This window comes from Staurois parvus, unplaced genomic scaffold (genome assembly GCF_062004578.1).
Source record: "Staurois parvus isolate SC_StPar_1 unplaced genomic scaffold, SC_StPar_1.0 ptg000196l, whole genome shotgun sequence".
Taxonomy (NCBI): Eukaryota; Metazoa; Chordata; class Amphibia; order Anura; family Ranidae; genus Staurois; species Staurois parvus.
In genome coordinates this window covers 2,502,895-2,530,721 of record NW_028317992.1, presented here as the reverse complement: position 1 = coordinate 2,530,721, position 27,827 = coordinate 2,502,895, and the positions used below count along the sequence as shown (strand labels likewise).

General features: G+C 41.0%; 1 protein-coding gene across 1 annotated transcript in view; it reads left to right on the top strand.

The window, feature by feature from the left end:
* The window catches only part of LOC149461620 (kelch-like protein 35), a 40,876-nt gene extending 13,168 nt beyond the window's left edge, over nt 1-27,708 (top strand). Inside the window, exons 2-7 of the mRNA XM_089677997.1 lie at nt 4,430-5,296; nt 7,663-7,847; nt 11,916-12,034; nt 15,850-16,038; nt 20,183-20,371; nt 23,464-27,708. Of these exons, the coding sequence (XP_089534123.1) occupies nt 4,431-5,296; nt 7,663-7,847; nt 11,916-12,034; nt 15,850-16,038; nt 20,183-20,371; nt 23,464-23,652 (1,737 nt within the window). The 5' untranslated portion in view covers nt 4,430 and the 3' untranslated portion in view covers nt 23,653-27,708. The remainder of the gene's footprint in view (nt 1-4,429; nt 5,297-7,662; nt 7,848-11,915; nt 12,035-15,849; nt 16,039-20,182; nt 20,372-23,463) is intronic.
* The last annotated feature ends 119 nt before the right edge of the window (nt 27,709-27,827 follow it).

Sequence of the window (27,827 nt, the reverse complement as noted above, 5' to 3'; positions counted from 1 at the left end):
CTTCTTTTCATTCTTCTTCTTTTCATTCTTCTTCTTCTTCTTCTTTTCATTCTTCTTCTTCTTTTCATTCTTCTTCTTCTTTTCATTCTTCTTCTTCTTCTTTTCATTCTTCTTTTCATTCTTCTTCTTCTTCTTTTCATTCTTCTTCTTCTTCTTTTCATTCTTCTACTTCTTCTTTTCATTCTTCTTCCTCTTCTTTTCATTCTTCTTTTCATTCTTCTTCTTCTTCTTTTCATTCTTCTTCTTCTTCTTTTCATTCTTCTTCTTTTCATTCTTCTACTCTTCTTTTCATTCTTCTTCTTCTTCTTTTCATTCTTCTTTTCATTCTCCTTCTTCTTCTTTTCATTCTGCTTCTTCTTCTTTTCATTCTTCTTCTTCTTTTCATTCTTCTTTTCATTCTTCTTCTTCTTCTTTTCATTCTTCTTCTTCTTTTCATTCTTCTTTTCATTCTTCTTCTTTTCATTCTTCTTCTTCTTCTTTTCATTCTTCTTTTCATTCTTCTACTTCTTTTCATTCTTCTTCTTCTTCTTTTCATTCTTCTTTTCATTCTTCTTCTTCTTCTTTTCATTCTTCTTCTTCTTTTCATTCTTCTTTTCATTCTTCTTCTTCTTCATTTCAATCTTCTTCTTCTTCTTTTCATTCTTCTTTTCATTCTTCTCATTCTTCTTTTCATTCTTCTTCTCATTCTTCTTTTCATTCCTTCTCTTCTTCTTTTCATTCTTCTTTTCATTCTTCTCATTCTTCTTTTCATTCTTCTTTTCATTCTTCTTCTTCTTCTTTTCATTCTTCTTCTTCTTTTCATTCTTCTTCTTCTTCTTTTCATTCTTCTTTTCATTCTTCTTCTTCTTCTTCTTTTCATTCTTCTTCTTCTTTTCATTCTTCTTCTTCTTCTTTTCATTCTTCTTCTTCTTCTTTTCATTCTTCTTTTCATTCTTCTTCTTCTTCTTTTCATTCTTCTTCTTCTTCTTTTCATTCTTCTTTTCATTCTTCTACTTCTTCTTTTCATTCTTCTTCTTCTTCTTTTCATTCTTCTTTTCATTCTTCTTCTTCTTCTTTTCATTCTTCTTCTTCTTCTTTTCATTCTTCTTCTTTTCATTCTTCTACTTCTTCTTTTCATTCTTCTTCTTCTTCTTTTCATTCTTCTTTTCATTCTCCTTCTTCTTCTTTTCATTCTTCTTCTTCTTCTTTTCATTCTTCTTCTTCTTTTCATTCTTCTTCTTTTCATTCTTCTTCTTCTTCTTTTCATTCTTCTTTTCATTCTTCTTCTTTTCATTCTTCTTCTTCTTCTTTTCATTCTTCTTTTCATTCTTCTTCTTTTCATTCTTCTTCTTCTTCTTTTCATTCTTCTTTTCATTCTTCTTCTTCTTCTTTTCATTCTTCTTCTTCTTCTTTTCATTCTTCTTTTCATTCTTCTTCTTCTTCATTTCAATCTTCTTCTTCTTCTTTTCATTCTTCTTTTCATTCTTCTCATTCTTCTTTTCATTCTTCTTTTCATTCTTCTTCTCATTCTTCTTTTCATTCTTCTTCTTCTCTTTTCATTCTTCTTTTCATTCTTCTCATTCTTCTTTTCATTCTTCTTTTCATTCTTCTTTTCATTCTTCTTCTTCTTCTTTTCATTCTTCTTCTTCTTCTTTTCATTCTTCTTTTCATTCTTCTTCTTCTTCTTTTCATTCTTCTTCTTCTTATTCTTATCATTCTTCTTCTTCTTCTTTTCATTCTTCTTTTCATTCTTCTTCTTCTTCTTTTCATTCTTCTTCTTCTTCTTTTCATTCTTATTTTCATTCTTCTTCTTCTTCTTTTCATTCTTCTTCTTCTTCTTTTCATTCTTCTTCTTTTCATTCTTCTTTTCATTCTTCTCATTCTTCTTTTCATTCTTCTTCTCATTCTTCTTTTCATTCTTCTTCTTCTTCTTTTCATTCTTCTCATTCTTCTTTTCATTCTTCTTCTCATTCTTCTTTTCATTCTTCTTCTTCTTCTTTTCATTCTTCTTCTTCTTTTCATTCTTCTTTTCATTCTTCTTCTTCTTCTTTTCATTCTTCTTTTCATTCTTCTTCTTCTTCTTCTTCTTCGTCGTGCCCCGTGACTGCCCAAATGAGTGAAGTGCGCGGTGATTCTAAGATCGACAGCACTCATCTGCATGTCATACTGACTGACAGTATTATTTCTCTTCCCCAGCAGACTCCAAGGGCATTTAAATTAAAGGTACAGTGTTCTGCACTAATATAAAGGCTCTCTGAAGCCTAGAAACCCTTTTAATAAGTTAAATTCGCGGCAAATAAATTCGCATCGAATCGAATTTCTCCCGCAAATTCGGCGAATCAGCCGAATCGAATTTTTGAATAATTCGCTCATCTCTACTTGTGATCTACCAGAACTCCCAAATCCTTCTCCACCATTGGTTCCCCCAGTTGTACCCCCCCCCCCAGTATGTTGGACGTGGTTAAATTTATTGGATGTGGAACAAATCACAGAATACAATTCAAACTTTTTTTTTACACAAACAAGAAAACAAAAACTGGTCAGGTAAAAAAAAAAATACAAATAAATATATCTTTTTATTTTTTTTTTAAGATGGTAAAAAAAATATATATATATTTTGGCAGGACAAAATTGAAAAAGAGAGCCTTGTTTGCCATATCTTGTACAAGAAACATGATGGTAGCATCATAGACGGGCATCAAAGCCACAGCATCTGTTTAACACAATCAGTCTAATGGAAAATATTGATTGGCTGCATCATGACTCACAATTTTCAAAGCTTTCAGCTTGGATTCAAAATGAACCTAATAATACCTTATATATAGAGATTTTTGTAGCAAGCAACAAACTGGCAGATCATTCTGTATCACACATATTAAATGCAGATGAAGCGTAATGGCCATTGTACAAAGAATGCAAACCAACAATTCTTCAATAGTTAAAGAATTAAAGGACTCACATGGATACTCCCCTTGCTGAAAGTGATTGATCCCTGATTTATCCTGATCAGCAAAATTGCACAAAATTCACATCCATTATATGGAAAAGGTGTCCTAAACCAATCTCAGGGTTACAAATCTCTCTCTATATTGTTCTTATGGTCTTATATGTGGACTGGTAATATTATCCTGACCCTGAGAAACTATGCATGTACTGTTTATGTCAAAATTTAATAAAAATTAAAAAAAACCCAGTTTTTGTCAAAATGTAAAAAAATCAAAACAGTATGTTGGGAATTTTTTTAATTTACATTTTCATTTCTTTTCTTATGCCCCAGTAAGGCAATGTTTGCGAGCTCTCACTGGCTTCTTCCAGATTTGGGATCTTCGACCAACTTGAATGTCCTTGCTGGGCAGACATGACTCCTGCACATGAGCATAGGAGTTAAAGAATATGTAAACCCAACATTTCATATTCCTGATATTGCTTCCTTTCTGTGAAACACCTGGTGTACCCAGCATTCCCTTTGCTTTCCTATTAAAAACTGACCACACTAAGCAGGAGAGCACAGCTTGGTCAGTTCTCTAGCTATACTGGGAATTCAGGCTGCTCTCCTCCAATGATCAGACTTCTGCTGACACATTCCGCCCCCCCCCCCCCAGCACAGCCATTCACTGGGAAGATTAGTGAGCTGCTGTTCCTCCTTCCCCAGCTCTTATGCCACTGAGAACAGAGGTAATGTGATCACTTATAAAAAAGGGAAAAAATGTTTATAATGCTTTTTTTTCATATGTACACACAAATGTATTGCCGTTCATTTCTATTTTAAACAGAATGTCTTGTTTTACAAGCTGAGAGTTTCCATATACTTTGATTCATCTCGACACCTCTTACATTCTGCAAAAAAATACCCTTCCTGCTCAAAAATCTTTAAATTTTGCTTTACATTTAGCATTAAAGTGGTTGGAAAGGCTGAAGGTTTTTTACCTTCATGCATTCTATGTATGAAGGTAAAAAACCTTCTGTGTGCCGCAGTGCCCCCAGCCCCTTCAATACTTACCCAAGCAATGTGAATGACAGCCTCAGCTGTCCCAGGTCTCTGCCTCCTCCTTGGTTGTCAATCACAGCCAGTGAACCAATGAGGAGGGGGGGAATCCGTGGCTCCATGTGTGAAGGGTGCCCCCATACCAAGCTGCTTGCTGTGGGGGCACCTGGAAGACAGGAGGAGCCAAGAGAGCCTGTGAGAGACTCGAGAAGAGGAGGATCCAGGCTGCAAATCCACTGCACACACTATGTAAGTATAGACATGTTTGTTATTTTCCATAAAAAAAATTAACCTCTAAAATCACTTTAATAAATATATCTTAATTTAAACTTACTTTAAAATAACTAATAGGACAATACTAGTGTATTTTTATCAAAAGTACGTAAAATGCAACATTATCAGATAAAGGTCCATTTATTTTCTATCATTTACAGTATATATTCATTGTGATTTGTTGTTTTACAGGATGAAAAAAGAACTGAGCTTTTGTCTTCAAAGTCCCATAAGAGAAAACATAACACATGGAGATTCTAATCCCTGTGTTGGGTCATGTTATGCTACAGAAATTCTAGAGAGTTTAAACATCTCCAGGAAGAATGGGTTATTCACCGATCTAATGCTACAAGTAGAAGGTCAGCAGTTTCCCTGCCACCGAGTGGTTTTGTCCACCAAAAGTACATATTTTAAGGCCATGTTCACCAGCAATCTCAAAGAAAGCCATCTTGGCATGGTCTGCCTTCCTGAGGTTTCAGCGTCATACATGGCTCTAGTTTTGGACTTCATGTACGAAGGAAGAATTACGATTCAAGAAGAAAATGTTCAGGAGATCCTCTGGATGTCAGATTTCCTGGACATCAGCAGTTTACGAAACCTGTGCGTGAAATTTCTTGAAAGTCAACTAGATCCTTTGAACTGTGTAGGGATAAAGAAGATTGCAGACACATTATCCATTCCTTCTTTGTCTGATAAAACCAGTAAGATGATGTTGGAAAGGTTTACAGAAGTTTCCATACAAGAGGAATTTTTGGACTTAAGTAAAGAGGAACTGATCGAGTACCTATCTAGCGATGACTTGGTGGTGCCCAAGGAGGAGGTGGTCTTTGAAGCTGTCTTGAGATGGTACAAGAAAAATGAAACGAGAGGGGAAAAGGTGCTAAAGGATCTTTTGGAACATGTCAGATTGCCCATGCTGGACCCTGCTTATTTTCTGGAGAAGGTGGAAATGGACAAGGTCATCCAAGATTCCCCAGAGTGTGTCCCTTTATTATATGAAGCTCAGCTGTACCATATTCTTGGTGACACTGGCAACTCAATTAGGATGAGGCCAAGGAGGTAATAATATATTTACTTATTTTGGCTATAGGTTATGTCATTAGTACGGATGAGCAGATTGATTTTGGTGAAATTAATTTTACTATTAAAGTAAAGTTTTGCCATCTGTGTTCCATTGGGGAGATATCCCTTCACTTCCTGTCCCATAGCCAAGACAGGAAGTGAGAGGAAATCCCTGCAATTTAAGGGAATCCCTAGGGGACCCCCGGGTCACCAGAACTAATGCCCCCATTGAAAGACTTCCCTTCTATTACTTTTCTGGGGACAACCCAGAAGTCTTTTGGTAAAGATGATCCAGGGAATATCCGATTTCCTCTCGGAAGATCAGGAAGGAATTTCTTTCCCTGCAGGAGCAAATTGGATCATGCTTTGCTGGGTTTTTTTGCCTTCCTCTGGATCAACTGTGGGTATAGGATTATAACCTTTTTTTTTAATGGTTGAACTGGATGGACTTTTGTCTTTTTTCAGTCAGACTAACTATATAACCCAACATTTTGGAGTTTCTTTTACTTTCATTTTGAATGATGATGGCAAACAGGAGAAATAGAGAGGGGGGATCTCCCTAATGGGGACACAGACAGCAATAAAAACTGATAGTTTTTCTAATCCCTTTTTAATTTTGCCAAGTTTTGTCTTTAGTTATTCTTTAACTCCTTGATGCCGACGTCAGACAAATATGTGGCCTCATGGAACTGGGCTTTTTTCCATGGGGCCGCATATTTGCGTACTTGTCTTTGTGCTGGGAGTGCACCGCTCAGCGTGCTCCCAGCACAAAGACCGCGGTGTCACTGAGAGCCCCGGGTTCCGGTTCTAACGATCAGGACCCGGGACTCCCGATTCCGGGTCACATGATCGCTGTGATAGCCTCTGATTGGCTATCACAGTGATCAGTCACTGTACAGCCCGGCCCCCTTGCTTTTTTCTCTCTCTATGAATGGAGAAGAGAGATACATTGTATATCTCTAACTCCTGGCATAGAGATAAAAAAAAATGTTTGTAAAAAAAAAAAGATAATTAAATAAATATTAAAAAATAAAATAAAAACTAAAGAAAAATACCTAGATCAAGGTTTGATCTAGTTCAGTGCCAGGGTTAGTGTTTGGGTCAAGGTCAGGGTCAAGGTCAATGTCAAAGGTCAGGATTTTTAAAAAAATTGGTCTCAGTGTCAATGTCAGTGTCAGTGTCAGTGTGTTTTAGGTAAAAAAAAAAAGACAAAAACAAAATGCGCACTATTGTTTCTGGGCTGTACTACGGGTACAAACAACAAATAACATACACATATATGGTATCGCTGCGATCGTAAAGAGCTGGAGAATTTATTTTGGGTTGTTCTTTGGTGGTAGGTTATGGTAGTAACAAGAAACACACAGCTAAATAAAAAAAAAGATTTTTTTTTTACTATTTTGGGCCAGTTTTCCTTTGATAATACAAAAAAATCAGGAGCTATCCATTACAATTTACCACCAAATAAAGGCCGAATTTCTCCTGAAAAAATCAAGCTATAATCCACCTGGATGTACAAAGTAATTGTGATGATGTGTACGGTTTTACTAACACATGTCAACGTTGCAGAATTGTGCTTAGGCATTTACATTTGTTTTACCCTTAGGCGTGAAGGGGTTAAATTAAAAATTTTCACTGGTGTAAAAAAAAAATGCACATTCTCTGATTTACTTTTTATTTTAATGATTTGGGCATTGGTACTTTCTTTGTATGTATGATAGCTTTTTTTTTCATTTTGTATTTTTTTAAATCTATTTGTTTGTGTATTGTTGCTCTAATTGTTTTTTCACTGTCTTTTTTTCTGAAAAAAGCTAAAATAATAGGGCTGATGATAGATTTTTTTTTTTGGCTCAAGGTTAGTTGAAAGCAGCTTTTGTAACCTTCAGAAACTTCACTATTTAAATGTTACCCTCCCAACCTTTACTCCATTGCATTTAGCCAGAATGGTAAATTTTTTCTAAAATTTAAATTATGGGATATAGGCTAGCTCTTAATTTTGCTCATGTCTAGTCAATAGATAAAGCAACAACATGTAAAAAAAATCTAGGGAAAGAAATCAAAAATTAATTTTTGCATTCTATTTTTAGGTATCTGTGTGTTTTTGTTTAAATAGTACTCACGATGAACAAGAGATATGTTTATTTTTTTGTGTTTTTGACAATTTACATAGCCTCATATTATTGGTCTTATGTACATACTAGCCCATTCATAAAATAATATATATGAATGACCTGTATTATACATAACCTCATTCTTTAAGCTATGAACTTCATTGCAGAAATTTCTGTAAAAAATTGGTGAAAAGGTAATTTTAAAAGTTATTTGTGATCAGATGTTTTATTAGGTATACTATATCCTTCCAGATTTATGGATTTATCTGAAATGATTGTTGCCATTGGTGGCTGTGACAAGAGAGGGGCCTTAAAGTTACCATACATTGACAGCTATGACCCTAAGACGGGACAGGGGATGGGGCTCTCTGGACTCCCAGGATACATCAAATCTGAGATGGCCACCTGCGTGTTGAAGAATAACATTTATATCTCAGGTATGAGTGAACACACATGGGCTCATTTGCAAATAGCACTTGTTGGTCCTTTAATGTGGAGCTTTGTACAGTGGAGTGGTCAACCTTCAAAAAAGGAAGGTTGTTTTAATTACAAATAAGTTAATATATGAAATAAATTAAATGAATAAAAAAAATATTCTAAATAATGTAACTATATGATCCAGTGAAAAAATGTCCCAAAGAGAAAAGATACGTGAAACCCTTTCAGTGTGAAAATTATATAACAATTTCAAAGTAAACGTTCCAGAATCATCCCGTGATTCTGTCACCCAACACCACCATGGAGACAAGATGCGGGCATTTAAAAATCATAAGCATCTTGATATAATCACCACCACCCCTCTGTCCAAGTATACCACATCCACTGCCACCCCTCTGTCCAAGTATACCACATCCACCACCACCCCTCTGTCCAAGTATATCAAGTCCACCACCACCTCTCTATCCAAGTATACCACATCCACCACATCCTCTCTGTCCAAGTCTACCACATCCACCACCACCCCTTTGTCCAAGTATACCACCTCTATCACCACCTCTCTATCCAAGTATACCATGTCCACCACCACCTCTCTATCCAAGTATACCATGTCCACCACCACCTCTCTATCCAAGTATACCACGTCCACCACCACCTCTCTATCCAAGTATACCACGTCCACCCTCACCCCTCTGTCCAAGTATACCACCTCTATCACCACCTCTCTATCCAAGTATACCACGTCCACCACCACCCCTCTGTCCAAGTATACCACATCCACCACCCCCCCTCTTTCCAAGTATACCACATGCACCACCACCCCTCTGTCCAAGTCTACCACATCCACCACCACCTCTCTATCCAAGTATACCACGTCCACCACCACCTCTCTGTCCAAGTATACCACGTCCACCCCCACCCCTCTGTCCAAGTATACCACATCTACCACCACCCCTCTGTCCAAGTCTACCACATCCACCACCACCCCTCTGTCCAAATATACCACGTCCACCGCCACCCCTCTGTCCAAGTATACGACATCTACCACCACCCCTCTGTCCAAGTATGCCACGTCCACCACCACCCTTCTGTCCAAGTATACCCCATCCACCACCACCTCTCTATCCAAGTATACCATGTCCACCACCACCTCTCTGTCCAAGTATACCATGTCCACCACCACCTCTCTGTCCAAGTATACCACGTCCACCGCCACCCCTCTGTCCAAGTATATCACGTCCACCGCCACCCCTCTGTCTAAGTATACCACGTCCACCACCACCTCTCTGTCCAAGTTACTTGGTAAAGACTTTAATCCCTTTTTAAAAATAGGCACCACATTGGCCTTATGCCAATCCAGTGGTACTATGCCAATCATTAAAGAGTCCCTAAAAATTAGAAACAATGGCTTTAAAATGACAGAGCTCAATTCTTTACCCCCTTCCTGTCCAGGCCAATTTTCAGCTTTCAGCGCTATCACACTTTGAATGACAATTGCACGGTCATGCAACACTGTACCCATATGATTGTTTTAGCATTTTTTTGAGACAGATACAACTTTATTTTGGTGGTATTTATTCACCACTGGGAGTTTTTTTTTTTTGCTATATAAATGAAAACGTCCAAAAATTTTGAAAAAAAGTGTTTTTGTTACAGAATTTTGCAAATTAATAATATGTCATCATAAATCTTGGCCAAAATTTATTCAGTTATCTTTTTAGTAAAAAAAAAATAACCCAAATTAGTTTATAACCAAAAATTATAATTTAAAAAAAAATATTTTTACATTTTTATTTAATTATTTTATATTATAATTTATGTTTTTTTTTACATACTGTCACCCTAGCAGTACAGTGTCACCATGGTGACACTGTACTACTTGTGGGGGGTGATGAAGATTTTTTTTTTTTGTTACACTGATTGCTTTTATACCCATAAAGGCTGTAAAAGCAATAATTTCTCCTTCTCCTTCCTAGTTGCATTCCTGCAGCCATTGAGAAATACTGTGTGAGCTGTGATTGGTCACAGCTTGTCACATGGTGCAAGGCTGTTGTGAATAGCCTTGTACCATGTGACCTCTGTGATCATTCACAGATTTCACACGTAGTAAGCAATGATATCAGAAGTGACATCTTGCATACTACTCTGCATGTGATCACTGATTGGCCAATCAGTGATCACATGATCAGGACCTCGCACAAAGGTCCCATATGACGATCGGTGTTCCACTGTGTCCGGAGGACACAGCGGGCACCGGATCAAGGTGCTGCGTGCTCCCAGAGAGCGCATACAAGCAGGGGGCGGGGAGGCCGTTTATATACTACGGCCGGACAGGAAGTGGTTAAGGACCCGTGGGTGTATGCCATCCTCTCCAGGTGCTTTATTCACCTTTATTCTGTTTAAATATTTCTGGATAATATCAATTCTGGGCCATTGTTCTACCATAGGCAGTAGAGGAAAACACATGAAAGCAATGGTCGACACACAAGAGCATGGCTAACAGGCTGCTCACCACACAGACATCCATAGGAAATCCTAGAAAAACGGTCAGTCCTCTGATGGCTGACCCTACAGGCTTGGATGGAAGATGGTGAAGATGAAGGGTCACTCTCTGGCTGAAAGAGGGCAGATGAGGTTCCCTGTGAGGTCTCCAAGGTTCTGCAGAGGGCAGAGCAAGGTGTAGGCCACAATATTGGGGTTTCCCAGGTCATCCTCCTCTGGTAGGTCCACGTGTCCTCTTATCCTTGTTCCTGCCTCGTGGTTCTCAGGTTTAAAATCTGGCCACCTTGAGGCTCTCTCATCTCTCCGCCCTTCCTCCTTTGTCTGTGCTGGGACTAATGCAGGCCATAGATGGGGAAAAAAACGGCCGTTTTTGTAACAAAAAAAAACAAAAATCGGTCGTTCAATAGGCCGACGTTACAACCAACAGTAAAAAAAATCGGCTGATTTTCTTCCCATCTACAGCCGACATTTAATTACTTCTGTCCCTGCAGAGAGCTCCGCTATTATATTTGACATGAAAAAGTAATGCGGTTGCAACATTGTATCTATTTGTATCCATTTCGGATATGGATGGTTTTTTCGGATACAAATAGATACAGTGTTGCAACCGCCATACTTTTTCATGTCAAATATAATAGCGGACTGGAATTCTTCTTTCTCCTCTTCTTCTTCCTCTTCCTCTTCTTTCTCTTCTTCTTTTTCTTCCTCTTCTTCTTCTTTCTCTTCTCCTCTTCTTCTTCTTCTTTCTCTTCTTCTTCCTCTTCTTTTTCTTCTTCTTCTTTCTCTTCTTCTTCTTTCTCTTCTTCTTCTTCTTCTTTCTCTTCTTTCTCTTCTTCTTCTATCTCTTCTTCTTCTTTCTCTTCTTCTTCTTTCTCTTCTTCTTCTTCTTCTTCTTTCTCTTCTTTCTCTTCTTCTTCTATCTCTTCTTCTTCTTTCTCTTCTTCTTCTTTCTCTTCTTCTTTTCTTCTTCTTCTTCTTTTTCTTGCAGGTCATGGCTCATGTGCAGATTTTTTATCGGTAAAAAGATCGGCCGATTTCCCCATCATTGCTGCGAAAATCGGCCGATCGGCAAAATCAGCTGATTTTTTTCAAACTTTACAGATCAAAAAAATCTGACAAAATCCAGAAAAACGGCCGACCAATTAACCCATTAACGGTGCGAAAATCGGCCGATATTTTTTGTGGCCGAAAGATCGGCCGATTTTTTTTGCGGCGAAACATCTATGGCCTGCATTAATGTGGATCTCATCAACATTTGAAATAACTGTGTTTATATATAACTATTTTTAATCCTTCTGCTGCTAGCAGTAGTAAATTATTTATGAATGTGAGTTAGGGACCTTAGATTGTACACCCCTTGAGGGTTAGGGACTGATGTGAAAGCACTGCATAAATTGACGGCGCTATATACAGTAAGTACCTGAAATAAATAAATACATATCAGTGCTCATTAATGCGATGACCTTTTAATGCATTTCTATTGATTTCAAAGGAAAACAAACTTGCTACCAGTCATACAAAAAGCAACAATTGGTTTGAATGTTGTTTATCACGTTACATTCCAGGTGGTCATATAGATAGCCGGCATGTTTGGATGCTCAATGTCCACGTCAACAGTTGGGTTAAAGTCGCCTCGCTGAGCACAGGCCGATGGAGACATGGCATGGTGACATTGAAGGGACAGGTGAGTGGGGAGGGAAACTACAGACAATGGCCCAATAAATTTTCATCAGGCATGTGCACAACGAAAAAAATGTGTTTTGTTTTGGATGGATTCATTATGTTACAAACTGAGATTTGTCCCATTTGTAACAAAATTCGTTTTCGCTTTCATTTAACCGCCTCCCACCTGCCATATAGTAATATGAGGGACACAAGGTGGTTCTCTTATTCTGGGAGGACATCATAGGACGTCCTCCCATTCTCACCGTGCATGCGCGGCTCAGGGAGCGCGCGGCGATTGGCGGTTCGCGGTGTCCCTCAGACACAGCGGATCACCGATCACGGAAAGAGCCGAAGATGTCGGTTCGGTCATGTGATCGGCTGTGTCCAATCACAGCTGATCACATGTAAACAGGGAAATGGCATTTCTCTCCTCACGAGCTGTCACGCTGACAGAGGAGAGAAGGGGAGAGGAGAGCCGGTAATCGAGAGCTGGATTACCCTGATGATCTTTGTAGCCCCAGCATTGCCACCTGTCAGTGTCCTATTAATTCTATTAATTTTTTTCTATTCTATTCTTTTCTATTCTTTTATTCATTCTATACTCTTTTACTATTTTTTTTTTCTGTACTTATGTTTTCTATTCCTTTATTTTCTATTCAATTCTATTTTTATTCTTTCATTTATTTATTATTTTTGAGGTACTTATATAGCACCGTCAATTTACTCAGAGCTTTACATATATATTGTACATTCACATCAGTCCCTAACCCTCAAGGGGCATACAGTCTAAGGTCCATAACCTGCATTCATACATACACATACTAGCATATTCTATTCTATTCTGTTTTATTCTATTCTTTTCGAAGTTCAGAATATGGCTATATTCGAACACTAATACACACAGTATTTAAAGGAAATCAGCAATAGTCAGCAATATGTTTATATTTTGAATTCAATGTATTTCAATTTTTAATTCAAATCAAATTTGATTCGAATTTGATTCAAATTTCAGATGAAATTAGTTGTTTTTTTTTAATTCATTTAATCATACATCTGATACAGCCAAATCTCTGAATAACAAGAATTTTGTCCAAATTTCGATTCAGAATGAAATGACCGTCACATGTCTAATCTTCAATGGCCCCTCTGACTCTTCAGGATCCTATTTGGATATCTCCAGCTTTTAGTGTGGCCAGTGGTTGTCTCTAACAGAACTTGTTCTGATTCTTCCAATGCGTCTGCTTAGAAAAAAATATTCACCAAATTTAGGAGGAAAGGTCGCTGGGGTCAGGTGTATGGCAGTCATTCCAAATATCACAGAGGAACACTGTCATACACCATCCATGGCCAGTCTACAGAAATCTTGGTGTGTCCATACATGGGTTCAAATTTTTAAGTAGTGTGCATTAGAAAAATACCCATAGCCTAGGGGAACATCATGGGACTTTACTGGTACAGTATAGGACAAACTCACATATTTTAGTTATAAAATATTTTATTGAATACAACATAAACTGGACTTGTTTTAAAACAATACATGGCTAACCAGCCCAAATGTATCCGCAATGTTCTCTATAGCATTATATCCTCCAAAGGTCGACGCATTTCGCTTGTTAGCTTCCTCAGGACCCTACAGATTGGAGGCAGAAAAATCAATTGTCTTAACTAAAAAATATATAAATACATAAAACATTACTCATGTGCACTTTGACGGTCACGGCGTCAGACTCCCAGCCCTTCTCACCGACTTGTGACCGAAGGACTAGCCATTCTAGAACCATTGCGTAACAATGTCACGCTCAGCTCACTGGACCACAATCTATGTGCCGCAGCCTGAGAGCGATTGTTACTGGGTCAGATTAATAACGCAATTAACCCTTCACAATGCCACCACCTTTTTTTGTACAGAGGAGGAAACTCTCAAATCTTAGCAGTAACACTATGATGTTTGAATAAGCGTGTGTATACACACTGTCACCGCAGGCAGATGTATGCAGTAGTTTAAAACACACAGTAGCGCTCTTCAGAGACAGGGATTCTTAGTTTGCATTAAAGAGCTTTAGAAACAGTTCAACACTTTTCAGAAAATAGGATTTATTACTAAAAAGGTCAAAATGGTGCAATAAAAATATTTACAGAAAAAGATGTAGCCAATATATATATATATATATATATATATATATATATATATATATAAATACAGAGAGCAATAACACAGCAGAGAAATAACAGAAAGAAGTTTAGAGAGGTAGAATACTTGCTGAAGTCCTTGGTTAAGCAGATCAAGTGTCCTGAACAAAAGGGTACCATCTTCCAAGTTGGTTCCTGATGTTAAAAAGGGAAAATCTCTCATCTTTCCTCTCTCCAGGCATGACAGCTTTTTGTAGGGTCCCAGCAGGGGGGTGTCTCTGAAACCAAGGACCAATCGCCTCATATGGCAAGGGGGTTGGGGCAGAGCCCTGGCTAGGACCAAAATCCTTCCCAAGTTATACCATGGTCAATAACCTTCCATAGGTACATGTAGAATCCTATCCAGGGGCGTACTGACAACTCATGGGGCCCCCGGGCAATAGGGGATCATGGGGCCCCTGTGTCCTTGCCCAAACTCAAAAAAGCCTATGAAAAAGGTACCAGGAGCATCTCATGGGGCCCCCTACTGACCCCGGGCCCTCGGGCAGTGCCCGAGTTTCCAAATGGTCAGTCCGCCCCTGATCCTATCCACTGGTAGGATAATATGCAGAATGATAATCTGAATGTCCAGTCACCAGATATGACATATCGGCTTGGGACGGTTAAGGAGATATTGCTTTCTGCTCTCGGGTAGACGTATTCTAGGGATGTAAGGTATCAGGTGACTCGCATTAAACTGACCAATCTGAATATATATTTTGTTTTATTGTATGAATTTCCTGCGAGAAGTTATGAGTGTATGAGAAAGTGGTTTCCAATGTTTTACTGCTATTTACTGCTGAGATGTATGTTTTACTGCTATTCCGGTATGCTTTCAAGTCCAGTGACTGGCGGGTTTATAGCTTTACGAGCAGCTCAGAGCAAGAGTCGGACAGACACCATGGCATCAGCTAATTGGGTTTACAACCATGAAGTGTATCCAGCTTTGCCCGATGCACTCCTGAACTCAGCACACACCAGGCCACCTGCCATTCAACAGAAAGGGAGGGGCTGATTTGGAGTGAGAATGACACAAGATGGAGGATCTTTAGCAAAATGGATGTTCGCGTCCATATTTGTACGTACAATCGCTACATGCATATGTGGCTGTTTTTTTTCTCCCTGCTTTACAGGGGAGAAGAAGCAGCCAGATCGCTAGTCCCTGTACACAGAGTTCTGTGTTTTTGTAAACACAGTACTCTGTGATTGGCCACAGCCAATCAGCTGCCTTCAGCCAAAATCATTGCAAAGCTCGTACTGTGTCTATTCACAGCACAGGTTGGCAGGGGATGTGCGCATGCAAGCCATCAAACTCAGGAGGAATCAGCCTATGCACAGATACGTGATGCATTTACTGTGAGCGGTCGGCAAGTGGTTGACATTTGATTTTGAAATGAATGTAATTTCCTGAACAAAAACCCCATTCACTGTTAGAAAATTGTTAATTTGAGAAATATCTTCAATCCTGCCCCTTCCAGTGTTCTGATCACGGTCAATAACGAATGTTAATTTAGGTTATGTTAAGACATGAAGGGGAGGAGTTATTACTTAGTGAACACTTGTGGGTCTATAAAAAAAATACAATTATATAACTGATTTTACATTTATAACAATAGTAAAAAAAAGTCCCCTAATAATATGAAGTGATTCTCTTCTTCTCCATAGATCTATGCAGTTGGTGGTTTTGATGGTCAGAGCCGGTTGTCCACAATGGAACGGTACAGCTCGTTTACCAATGCCTGGACTGCTGCCACGCCCATGCTGGAAGCTGTGAGCTCTGCGGGGGTGGTCACTTGTAAGAACAAGCTGTATGTCATTGGTGGAGCAGTAAATGATCATCAGAGCACAGACAAGGTAATCTACAGTTCTGATACTTTACTGGATTGTGTAATTAAGTTGGGTTTTAACGTTCAATGTGTTGCGGCTTTGTATATATTTTTTATTTACTTAGTATGGTCAGGACTGAAAAAGTAAAGACAAGCAAAGAAGAGTGATGGCAAAAAGACCTACTTTAGATACTTTCCTTGAGGGTTAGGGACTGATGTGAATGTACAATATATATAAGAATATGCATGCATCATACATACTAGGGGGGTACAACTGGGGGAATCAATGGTGGAGAAGGATCTGGGGGTTCTGGTAGATCACAAGCTTAATAATGGCATGCAATGCCAAGCTGCGGCTTCTAAAGCGAGCAAAATCCTCTCTTGTATTAAAAGAGGTGTAGACTCCAGAGAGAGAGATATCATATTACCCCGGTACAAATCATTAGTTACACCTCATCTGGAATATGCAGTTCAGTTTTGGGCACCAATTCACAAAAAGAACATTGGGGAACTGGAGAAAGTACAGAGAAGGGCAACCAAACTGATAAGAGGCATGGAGGAGATCAGCTATGAGGAAAGATTGGAGGAACTGAATTTATTTTCTCTTGAGAAGAAGAGATTAAGGGGGGATGTGATCTCCATGTATAATACATAAGGGGGATATGATCTCCATGTATAATACATAAGGGGGGATATGATCTCCATGTATAATACATAAGGGGGGATATGATCTCCATGTATAATACATAAGGGGGATATGATCTCCATGTATAATACATAAGGGGGTATATGATCTCCATGTATAATACATAAGGGGGGATATGATCACCATGTATAATACATAAGGGGGGATATGATCTCCATGTATAATACATAAGGGGGGATATGATCTCCATGTATAATACATAAAAGGGGATATGATCTCCATGTATAATACATAAGGGGGCATATGATCTCCATGTATAATACATAAGGGGGGATATGATCTCCATGTATAATACATAAGGGGGGATATGATCTCCATGTATAATACATAAGGGGATATGATCTCCATGTATAATACATAAGGGGGATATGATCTCCATGTATAATACATAAGGGGGATATGCTCTCCATGTATAATATATAAGGGGGATATGATCTCCATGTATAATACATAAGGGGGATATGATCTCCATGTATAATACATAAGGGGGGATATGATCTCCATGTATAATACATAAGGGGGGATATGATCACCATGTATAATACATAAGGGGGGATATGATCTCCATGTATAATACATAAGGGGGGATATGATCTCCATGTATAATACATAAGGGGGATATGATCTCCATGTATAATACATAAGGGGGGATATGATCACCATGTATAATACATAAGGGGGGGTATGATCTCCATGTATAATACATAAGGGGGATATGATCTCCATGTATAATACATAAGGGGGATATGATCACCATGTATAATACATAAGGGGGGATATGATCTCCATGTATAATACATAAGGGGGGATATGATCTCCATTTATAATACATAAGGAGGGATATGATCACCATGTATAATACATAAGGGGGGATATGATCTCCATGTATAATACATAAGGGGGGATATGATCACTATGTATAATACATAAGGGGGGATATGATCTCCATGTATAATACATAAGGGGGATATGATCACCATGTATAATACATAAGGGGGGATATGATCCCCATGTATAATACATAAGGGGGGGATATGATCTCCATGTATAATACATAAGGGGGATATGATCTCCATGTATAATACATAAGGGGGGATATGATCTCCATGTATAATAAATAAGGGGGATATGATCTCCATGTATAATACATAAGGGGGGATATGATCTCCATGTATAATACATAAGGGGGGATATGATCTCCATTTATAATACATAAGGGGGATATGATCTCCATGTATAATACATAAGGGGGATATGATCTCCATGTATAATACATAAGGGGGGATATGATCTCCATGTATAATACATAAGGGGGGATATGATCACCATGTATAATACATAAGGGGGGATATGATCTCCATGTATAATACATAAGGGGGGATATGATCTCCATGTATAATACATAAGGGGGATATGATCTCCATGTATAATACATAAGGGGGGATATGATCACCATGTATAATACATAAGGGGGGGTATGATCTCCATGTATAATACATAAGGGGGATATGATCTCCATGTATAATACATAAGGGGGATATGATCACCATGTATAATACATAAGGGGGGATATGATCTCCATGTATAATACATAAGGGGGGATATGATCTCCATTTATAATACATAAGGAGGGATATGATCACCATGTATAATACATAAGGGGGGATATGATCTCCATGTATAATACATAAGGGGGGATATGATCACTATGTATAATACATAAGGGGGGATATGATCTCCATGTATAATACATAAGGGGGATATGATCACCATGTATAATACATAAGGGGGGATATGATCCCCATGTATAATACATAAGGGGGGGATATGATCTCCATGTATAATACATAAGGGGGATATGATCTCCATGTATAATACATAAGGGGGGATATGATCTCCATGTATAATAAATAAGGGGGATATGATCTCCATGTATAATACATAAGGGGGGATATGATCTCCATGTATAATACATAAGGGGGGATATGATCTCCATTTATAATACATAAGGGGGGATATGATCTCCATGTATAATACATAAGGGGGATATGATCTCCATGTATAATACATAAGGGGGGATATGATCTCCATGTATAATACATAAGGGGGGATATGATCACCGTGTATAATACATAAGGGGGATATGATCTCCATGTATAATACATAAGGGGGATATGATCTCCATGTATAATACATAAGGGGGATATGATCTCCATGTATAGTACATAAGGGGGGATATGATCTCCATGTATAATACATAAGGGGGGATATGATCACCATGTATAATACATAAGGGGGGATATGATCTCCATTTATAATACATAAGGGGGGATATGATCTCCATGTATAATACATAAGGGGGGATATGATCTCCATGTATAATACATAAGGGGGGATATTATCAACATGTATAATACATAAGGGGGGATATGATCTCCATGTATAATACATAAGGGGGGATATTATCAACATGTATAATACATGTTGTGTAAGCCACCCTTTGCCTGTTAGGGGTGCAGGGTGATCTGTCCTAATATTGTGTAGACATGTATATGTGGGGGTGGGGGTTGTCCATTGTTCACTGCCATGTGGCTGCATCCCATTATTCTATTATGTGGCTGGCTTGAGAGCAAACTATTATGGGATGTATGGGTTTGTGTATTGTCTACTTCCACATGGTGTATCCCATTGTTCTACTGTGATTGTACTGGCTTGGTGGGGGGTGTTTTTTTGGCAGCCCTTCCCCCTGATGGGACGGCCTGCTGATGTGTTTCCTGTTACTGGGTGTATTTCCCCGCCCTGTGTATATATCTTGTATCTGTATTAAAATAAAGCAGTCCATTTCCTGTCTTTCATACGAGTCTGGTGCTGTCCCGTCTTGTATGGCCAGCGGTGGTGTGTGTGGTCGGAGTTTGGACAGGGAAGCGGGAGTCTAACGGAAATACCCAAGTGCAGTCTGGGACCGGTTCTGTTACAACTCATTTTTTTCAATTTAAGTTGTTTTCATTTTTTAATGGAGTATGGAAGGGTTAGACCAACTGTCGTGTTTTAGTGCTGTCTGGGTCCCAGTTGAGGAGATCAACCCTCTGGTGACCACTGTCAATGTGGCAGAAATTGAGGGGAAATCCAACAATTTTGAGTTGTCCCCAGAACAAGAAGTAAGGAGCAATCTCCCAATGAGGACATCTGCCTAAGAGTGGAATTCAATTCCATTTTGGGAGGTTTCCTCTAATTTCTTATTGTGTCTGTGGGACAGGAAGTGAATGAAAATTTCCCCATCGATATACACAGAGTGAAAAAAATAATTAGTGGGGTTTTTCACCCTTTCCATGCTACCAAAACTAACCAAAACCTATGCAGTTATACATTCACTTTAAAGGATTCTGGTTTTGCATGCGTTCTGCATTTTATGGGAGAATTGTATTCTGGTCTTTCAGCATAATGACAGACGTTCTACATCTTCTAGGTTCAGTGTTACGATCCCGTGGAGGATAAATGGACCTATAGGTCTCCAGCCCCATTCTGCAAGGACTGTATCAGTGCGGTTGAGATAGATGGATTGATTTATGTTGTTGGCGGGTTAATGAGCACCATCTTCAAATACCAGCCGGAGCCGGATGTGTGGAGCGAGGTGGCTGCATTACCTGGAGTACTGGTGAGAACTTAAAGTGTTACTAAACCCACAACAGTACAATCAGTCTGTATATGCAGTAAAGCATGCTTGTTATACTCACTGTGGAACCTAAGGAGGTAATCCTCTGCATTGTGTAAAAAGGATGTTTGATCCTTTCTTCGCTGATCCTCCCCTTCTTCTACTGTCCCCAATCCATCTGCTCATGGTACAGAGGCTTGGGGACAAGCTGCACATACTCATTTTGGTGTGTATTGCTAAAGAGTTTTTTTTTTCTTTGGGAGGGTACATGTGTTCAGCACAGGGCCAATCAGCACTGTCCAAACAGAAGATCAGGGGTCCTGCAGTCACATAGGACAGTGAGAGGAGAAAAAAAACTCCTACAAGTTTTAATCAGTGCTCAGCTGTACACTGATAGAAGACACAAGACTGCTATATACTGCTGATGAGAAAAGGTGTTTAGCAGTTTATATTTACTAAACTAATTTCATTTCCATGTTTTGTGCACTGTGTGCAGGGTCCGGGGAGACCAGATATAGTGAATGCAGGGTCTGGGGAGACCAGATATAGTGAATGCAGGGTCTGGGGAGACCAGATATAGTGAATGCATGGTCCTGGGAGACCAGATATAGTGAATGCGGGGTCCTGGGAGACCAGATATAGTGAATGCAGGGTCCGGGGAGACCAGATATATTGAATGCAGGGTTCTTGGAGACCAGATATAGTGAATGCAGGATCCTGGGAGACCAGATATAGTGAATGCAGGGTCCGGGGAGACCAGATATAGTGAATGCATGGTCCTGGGAGACCAGATATAGTGAATGCAGGGTCCGGGGAGAGCGGATATAGTGAATGCAGGGTCCGGGGAGAGCGGATATAGTGAATGCAGGGTCCTGGGAGACCAGATATAGTGAATGCAGGATCCTGGGAGACCAGATATAGTGAATGCAGGGTCTGGGGAGACCAGATATAGTGAATGCAGGGTGTGGGGAGACCAGATATAGTGAATGCAGGGTCTGGGGAGACAAGATATAGTGAATGCAGGGTCCTGGGAGACCAGATATAGTGAATGCAGGGTCCTGGGAGACCAGATATAGTGAATGCAGGGTCCGGGGAGACCTGATATAGTGAATGCAGGGTCCGGGGAGACCTGATATAGTGAATGCAGAGTCCGGGGAGACCAGATATAGAGAATGCGGGGTTCTGGGAGATGAGATATAGTGAATGCAGGGTCCGGGGAGACCAGATATAGTGAATGCAGGGTCCGGGGTGACCAGATATAGTGAATGCAGGATCCTGGGAGACCAGATATAGTGAATGCAGGGTCCTGGGAGACCAGATATAGTGAATGCAGGGTCCTGGGAGACCAGATATAGTGAATGCAGGGTCCGGGGTGACCAGATATAGTGAATGCAGGATCCTGGGAGACCAGATATAGTGAATGCAGGGTCCTGGGAGACCAGATATAGTGAATGCGGGGTTCTTGGAGATCAGATATAGTGAATGCAGGGTCCTGGGAGACCAGATATAGTGAATGCAGGGTCTGGGGAGACAAGATATAGTGAATGCAGGGTCCTGGGAGACCAGATATAGTGAATGCAGGGTCCTGGGAGACCAGATATAGTGAATGCAGGGTCCGGGGAGACCTGATATAGTGAATGCAGGGTCCGGGGAGACCTGATATAGTGAATGCAGAGTCCGGGGAGACCAGATATAGAGAATGCGGGGTTCTGGGAGATGAGATATAGTGAATGCAGGGTCCGGGGAGACCAGATATAGTGAATGCAGGGTCCGGGGTGACCAGATATAGTGAATGCAGGATCCTGGGAGACCAGATATAGTGAATGCAGGGTCCTGGGAGACCAGATATAGTGAATGCAGGGTCCTGGGAGACCAGATATAGTGAATGCAGGGTCCGGGGTGACCAGATATAGTGAATGCAGGATCCTGGGAGACCAGATATAGTGAATGCAGGGTCCTGGGAGACCAGATATAGTGAATGCGGGGTTCTTGGAGATCAGATATAGTGAATGCAGGGTCCTGGGAGACAAGATATAGTGAATGCAGGGTCCTGGGAGACCAGATATAGTGAATGCAGGGTCATGGGAGACCAGATATAGTGAATGCAGGGTCATGGGAGACCAGATATAGTGAATGCAGGGTCCGGGGAGACCAGATATAGTGAATGCAGGGTCCTGGGAGACCAGATATAGTGAATGCAGGGTCCTGGGAGACCAGATATAGTGAATGCAGGGTCCAGGGTGACCAGATATAGAGAATGCGGGGTTCTGGGAGATGAGATATAGTGAATGCAGGGTCCGGGGAGACCAGATATAGTGAATGCAGGGTCCGGGGTGACCAGATATAGTGAATGCAGGATCCTGGGAGACCAGATATAGTGAATGCAGGGTCCTGGGAGACCAGATATAGTGAATGCAGGGTCCTGGGAGACCAGATATAGTGAATGCAGGGTCCAGGGTGACCAGATATAGTGAATGCAGGATCCTGGGAGACCAGATATAGTGAATGCAGGGTCCTGGGAGACCAGATATAGTGAATGCGGGGTTCTTGGAGATCAGATATAGTGAATGCAGGGTCCTGGGAGACCAGATATAGTGAATGCAGGATCCTGGGAGACCAGATATAGTGAATGCAGGGTCATGGGAGACCAGATATAGTGAATGCAGGGTCCGGGGAGACCAGATATAGTGAATGCAGGGTCCTGGGAGACCAAATATAGTGAATGCAGGGTCCTGGGAGACCAGATATAGTGGATGCAGGGTCCTGGGTTTACACTTTAAGTAACACCTGCATGTCATGCTGAGTCTCTGTGATTGAAAGAACTGAAATCTAATGAATGAAAGGGTTGGGCTAGTGACAGGCTGGGGAGGAAAGCGCTAGATGATGCTGGACATCCTCTAACCAGAACACAAGGTGAGCTCTTATCTGACTGGCCGCAGCTTCTAATGCACACTATGAGAAGCTCACAGTGTGCAGTGAAATCAGAGTAAGTAATGTGAGTCTAGGAGAGGAGGCGGTACAACTATTCAAGAATAAAAGAGAAGGCCGGAGTTCAGCTTTAATAAAAGTCAAATGATGTCTGTCTTGTTTTGCAGGAAAGCTGTGGGGTGACGGTCTGCGGAGGGAAGATCTATATTCTGGGCGGCAGGGATGAAAACGGCGAAGGGACGGAGAAAACTTTTGTATACGATCCAAAGACAAATATAGTTTCTGAGGGACAGCCTCTGCTACGCGGCATCAGTCACCACGGCTGTGTCACCGTTCTGCGAAGACAGAGCACATGACTGAACTGCCCAATCACAAGAGAGGATTCAAGAAGAGAGTCGGCGCAAAGAGCGGTCAAGAGGGACAGTCACCACTGGGGCATTCCTGGTATCTTTGTCTATCTTTGAACTAAGGAATGGACATTGTGAACACCGGACTGGGCACGGTGAAGTCAAAGAGACTCATTATACATCAACACGGCAAGGAACACAATGGGATGGGGACCATTATGACTAGGAGGTGCATTTTATTCCTACCGGGCTAATGGCCTCCCTAGGTGACTTGATCCCATTAGGCAGTAGGGTTAATGTAGGGGACTGGTGCTTCCGAGCCTCAGCAGTGTATTGCTCAGAGAAAATATCCAGCTTGCTGGAAACACTTAATGCCTTCATTGCATTGCATTGACTGAGCCCAGGGCTTTTTTTCCGGAGGGAATGTGGGGCAGCGCAGTTCCGGCACCTCCAGCACTGAATGTACAGTATGTAATGGCAAGGAGTCCTGGAGTGTGCTGGAGCAACTATTGATGCTGACGGCTGGGGGATCTATTGTTGCTGGAGGTGATCTAGTTTTGCTGGTAGGTCTTCTGTTTCTGGAGGTCTATTGTTGCTGGTGGGGTATCTCTTGATGCTGGAGGGGATCTGGTTTATGCAGGAGCTCTACTGTTTCTGGGGAGGTCTATTGTTGCTGGTTAGGGATCTATTGTTGCTGGAGGTGATCCCATTTTGCAGGGAGGTCTACTTTTTCTGGGGAGGTATATTGTTGCTGGTGAGGGACCTATTGTTACTGGGGGTGGGTCTTATATTACTGGGGGAATCGTTACTGGGAGGGATCTACTGTTGAGAGGGGGCTATTGTTGTTCTGGGGAGGTCTATTGTTGCTGGTGGTGGATCTATTGTTGCTTGAGGTGATCTCTTTTTGCAGGGTGGTCTACTGTTTCTGGGGAGGTCTATTGTTGCTGGTGAGGGATCTATTTTTGCTGGAGGTGATCTCGTTTTGCAGGGAGGTCTACTTTTTCTGGGGAGGTATATTGTTGCTGGTTAGGGATCTATTGTTGCTGGGGGTGGGTCTTATATTACTGGGGGGAATTGTTACTGGGGTGGATCTACTGTTGAGAGGGGGGCTATCGTTGTTCTGGGGAGGTCTATTGTTGCTGGTGGGGGATCTATTGTTGCTGGAGGTGATCCCGTTTTGCAGGGAGGTCTACTGTTTCTGGGGAGGAATATTGTTGCCGGTGAGGGACCTATTGTTACTGGGGGTGGGTCTTATATTACTGGGGGGAATTGTTACTGGGAGGGATCTACTTTTGAGAAGGGGGGCTATTGTTGCTGGCCGCTGGAGCGTCTACTGATGCTGGCTGCTTGGAGATCTGTTATTGCTGCCTGGGGGCTATTGTTGCTGGGGGGGGGGGGCATTTTGTTGCAGGTGATCCATTATTGCTGGGGAGATCTATTGCTGCTGGCTGCAGGAGATCTACTGTATTTCACTGCTTTTCTTGCAATCCTTAACAAATTCCATACAAATTATTTAGCACCACATAATGATACTTGGTTCTGTATTCTCTAAAATGGGCGGTACTGGGAGGTGGGTAGGGGGTGGGATCAAGGAATGGTAGACAATGGGTGACTTGGAAAGGGCAAGTTCCAGTACCTATTCTCTGAGAAAAAAACCCTGACTGAGCCAAACCAGAAACTGCAGTAAGGACCCCTCCTGGCCTCAGGGAGATATCTGCTTATCTTTGACAAGCCATAGACTGGCCATACATTATACAATTTTCTTGTATTTTTCTTTGGTTTAGATTTACCAAAAACCATATAATAGGAGGTCAAACCTAACAACACTTTCAATTGTATCCAATTCTTGCACTACACAGTTGAAGGTAAATCTAAAGGAAATTGGGCAGAAATTGGATAGAAAACTGTATAGTGTATGGCCAGCCTTATTCACTAACACAAAGGAATGTATCTATAAAAAGTCGAATGTTACTAGGCTATTTTTCTCTCCAGGTTGAAGGTTATTCCTTTATACCAAATAGAGTGAATCAGGCAAACACCCCACCATGGCCACTAGATGGAGCTGACGATCATAATCAATAAGTGCTCATCACTCGGTCTAGTGGCCATCATGTGGTATTTTCCTGAATCACTCTATTCTGTATACATGAAAAACATTTAACCTGGTAAGTAAATAGCCTAATAACATTCGATTTGCTCGAATAATTGTAACTGTAAAGCTAGAAATGGTGGGCTAGAATTTCCCACATAAGCCTCGCAACATTACATTTGTTAGTAAGCAAGCCTGTCTGAGAAAAGCCGTGGGTAAGAGTGGGAGTCCCCTTGAAACCCACTGGAACCATTACCTTGACCCCAGGAATAGCTGGCTGGTGGGTTCCCCCTCCAATGCACCAAGCTTGTTTACTTACAAGTGTGAGCTCAGAGTTGGGATCCTTATATGGAGGGATCTGCACCCCCGGCTATTGTGTTCAGACAGCCAGCTCTGACGTTTGTGAGAATATCCAGACAATGGCTGCATCTGATTGGATGCAGCTGATGTTCGACTGACAATTTTAAGCCTGGCTCAGGGGCGGACTGACCATTTGAACACTCGGGCACTGTCCGAGGGCCCAGGGTCAGCATGGGGCCCCATGAGATGCCCCTGGTACCTTTCATTGTCTTTTTCATAAGCTTTTGGGTGTGGGCGCGGACACAGGGGCCCCATGATCCCCTATTGCCCGGGGGCCCCATGAGTTGTCAGTCCGCCCCTGGCCTGGCTCCTTTTTCGGCTGAAAGGATGTCGAGCGGAAAGGTACTCAACTGAAATACGCCCTGTGTACTCTATATCCACCTTAAAGCAGGAGTGACTTGTAGTTTGCAGCCCGGGGTTCACACTGATGCGGTGCGGCACATCGCATGCGATTCGCACAGGAACCGCACCACATTCCTATGCGAATCACATGCGATTGCAATTCGAGCCGTACATTTTGTAGGGCTCAAATCGCACCGTATCTTCACCAAAAAAGTGCCGGCCCCTTTTTTAGCCCTCACCAGAATCAAATTGCATGGGTGTTCACACCCATGCGATCCATTTCTGCACATCGCACCGCATTTTGTGAACTGATTTCAGGGTGTCGCTAACTTAAAATACACACCCGCAGTGGTTCGTATGAACCGGGTGCGGTTATAACGCGGCATGGAAATCGCACAGAAACCGGTGCGAATTCTGCACTGCATCAGTGTGAACCCGGGCTTACGGAAGAATCTGAAATTATACCTATACATCTAAAAGCATCCATAGGAATGAGAAAATCATCATCTACAATCAGGTTGTAAGGTGCATGGCCAGCTATAGAGATCATTGCTGATTTCCCAAGATATAGGACTGGGGGTGTTTGCCTGTGATCATCCCTCCTATCTCTCTCGGGAATAACTCATAATCTCACTAATCCTGGCTGTCTCCATGTGTACTCCAGGCTGTCATGATGGATGTGTCAGGAACACATCCATCATGACACCCGAGGGTGTCAGGTCCTTGACTGCTCCTCCATAGCAGGAAAACAAGGGAAAAGCTTGGTTGTATTGAATTATTTCAGCACGTTTTAATTAAATGTCCCAGTTTAAGTAGGGCCTGTGGCCCCTTATTTATATATTTTATTCAAACTTTTTAGTTAGCACTTCCGCCTGGCAGTACCACTGTCGTTGGTTCGAATCCCAACCACGGCACCACCTGCCTGGAGTTTGCATGTTCTCCCTGTGCCTGTGTGGGTTTCCTCCGGGTACTCCGGTTTCCTCCCACACTCCAAAGACATGCTGGTAGGTGAATTGGCTCCTGTCTAAATGGTCCCTAGTATGTGTATGTATGAATGTGAGTTAGGGACCTTAGATTGTACGCCCCTTGAGGGTTAGGGACTGATGTGAATGTACAATATATATGTAAAGTGCTGCGTAAATTGATGGCGCTACATAAGTACCTGAAATAAATAACTAAAATAAATGTTAACACTGCATGCATGTCATTGTTTTGTATATGGTATATGAATTATTTAATAAATAAAGTTATGCACTATATGTGTTCTATATAAACCTGTAATCTGTTTAATCTAACTAATCATTGAGCATTTATACCCTATAAACCTTTTTTTTTTGGGGGTATAGGTTTTAATTTGTCCAAACATTTGTGTGCTTGTCATATTGTGTGTTGG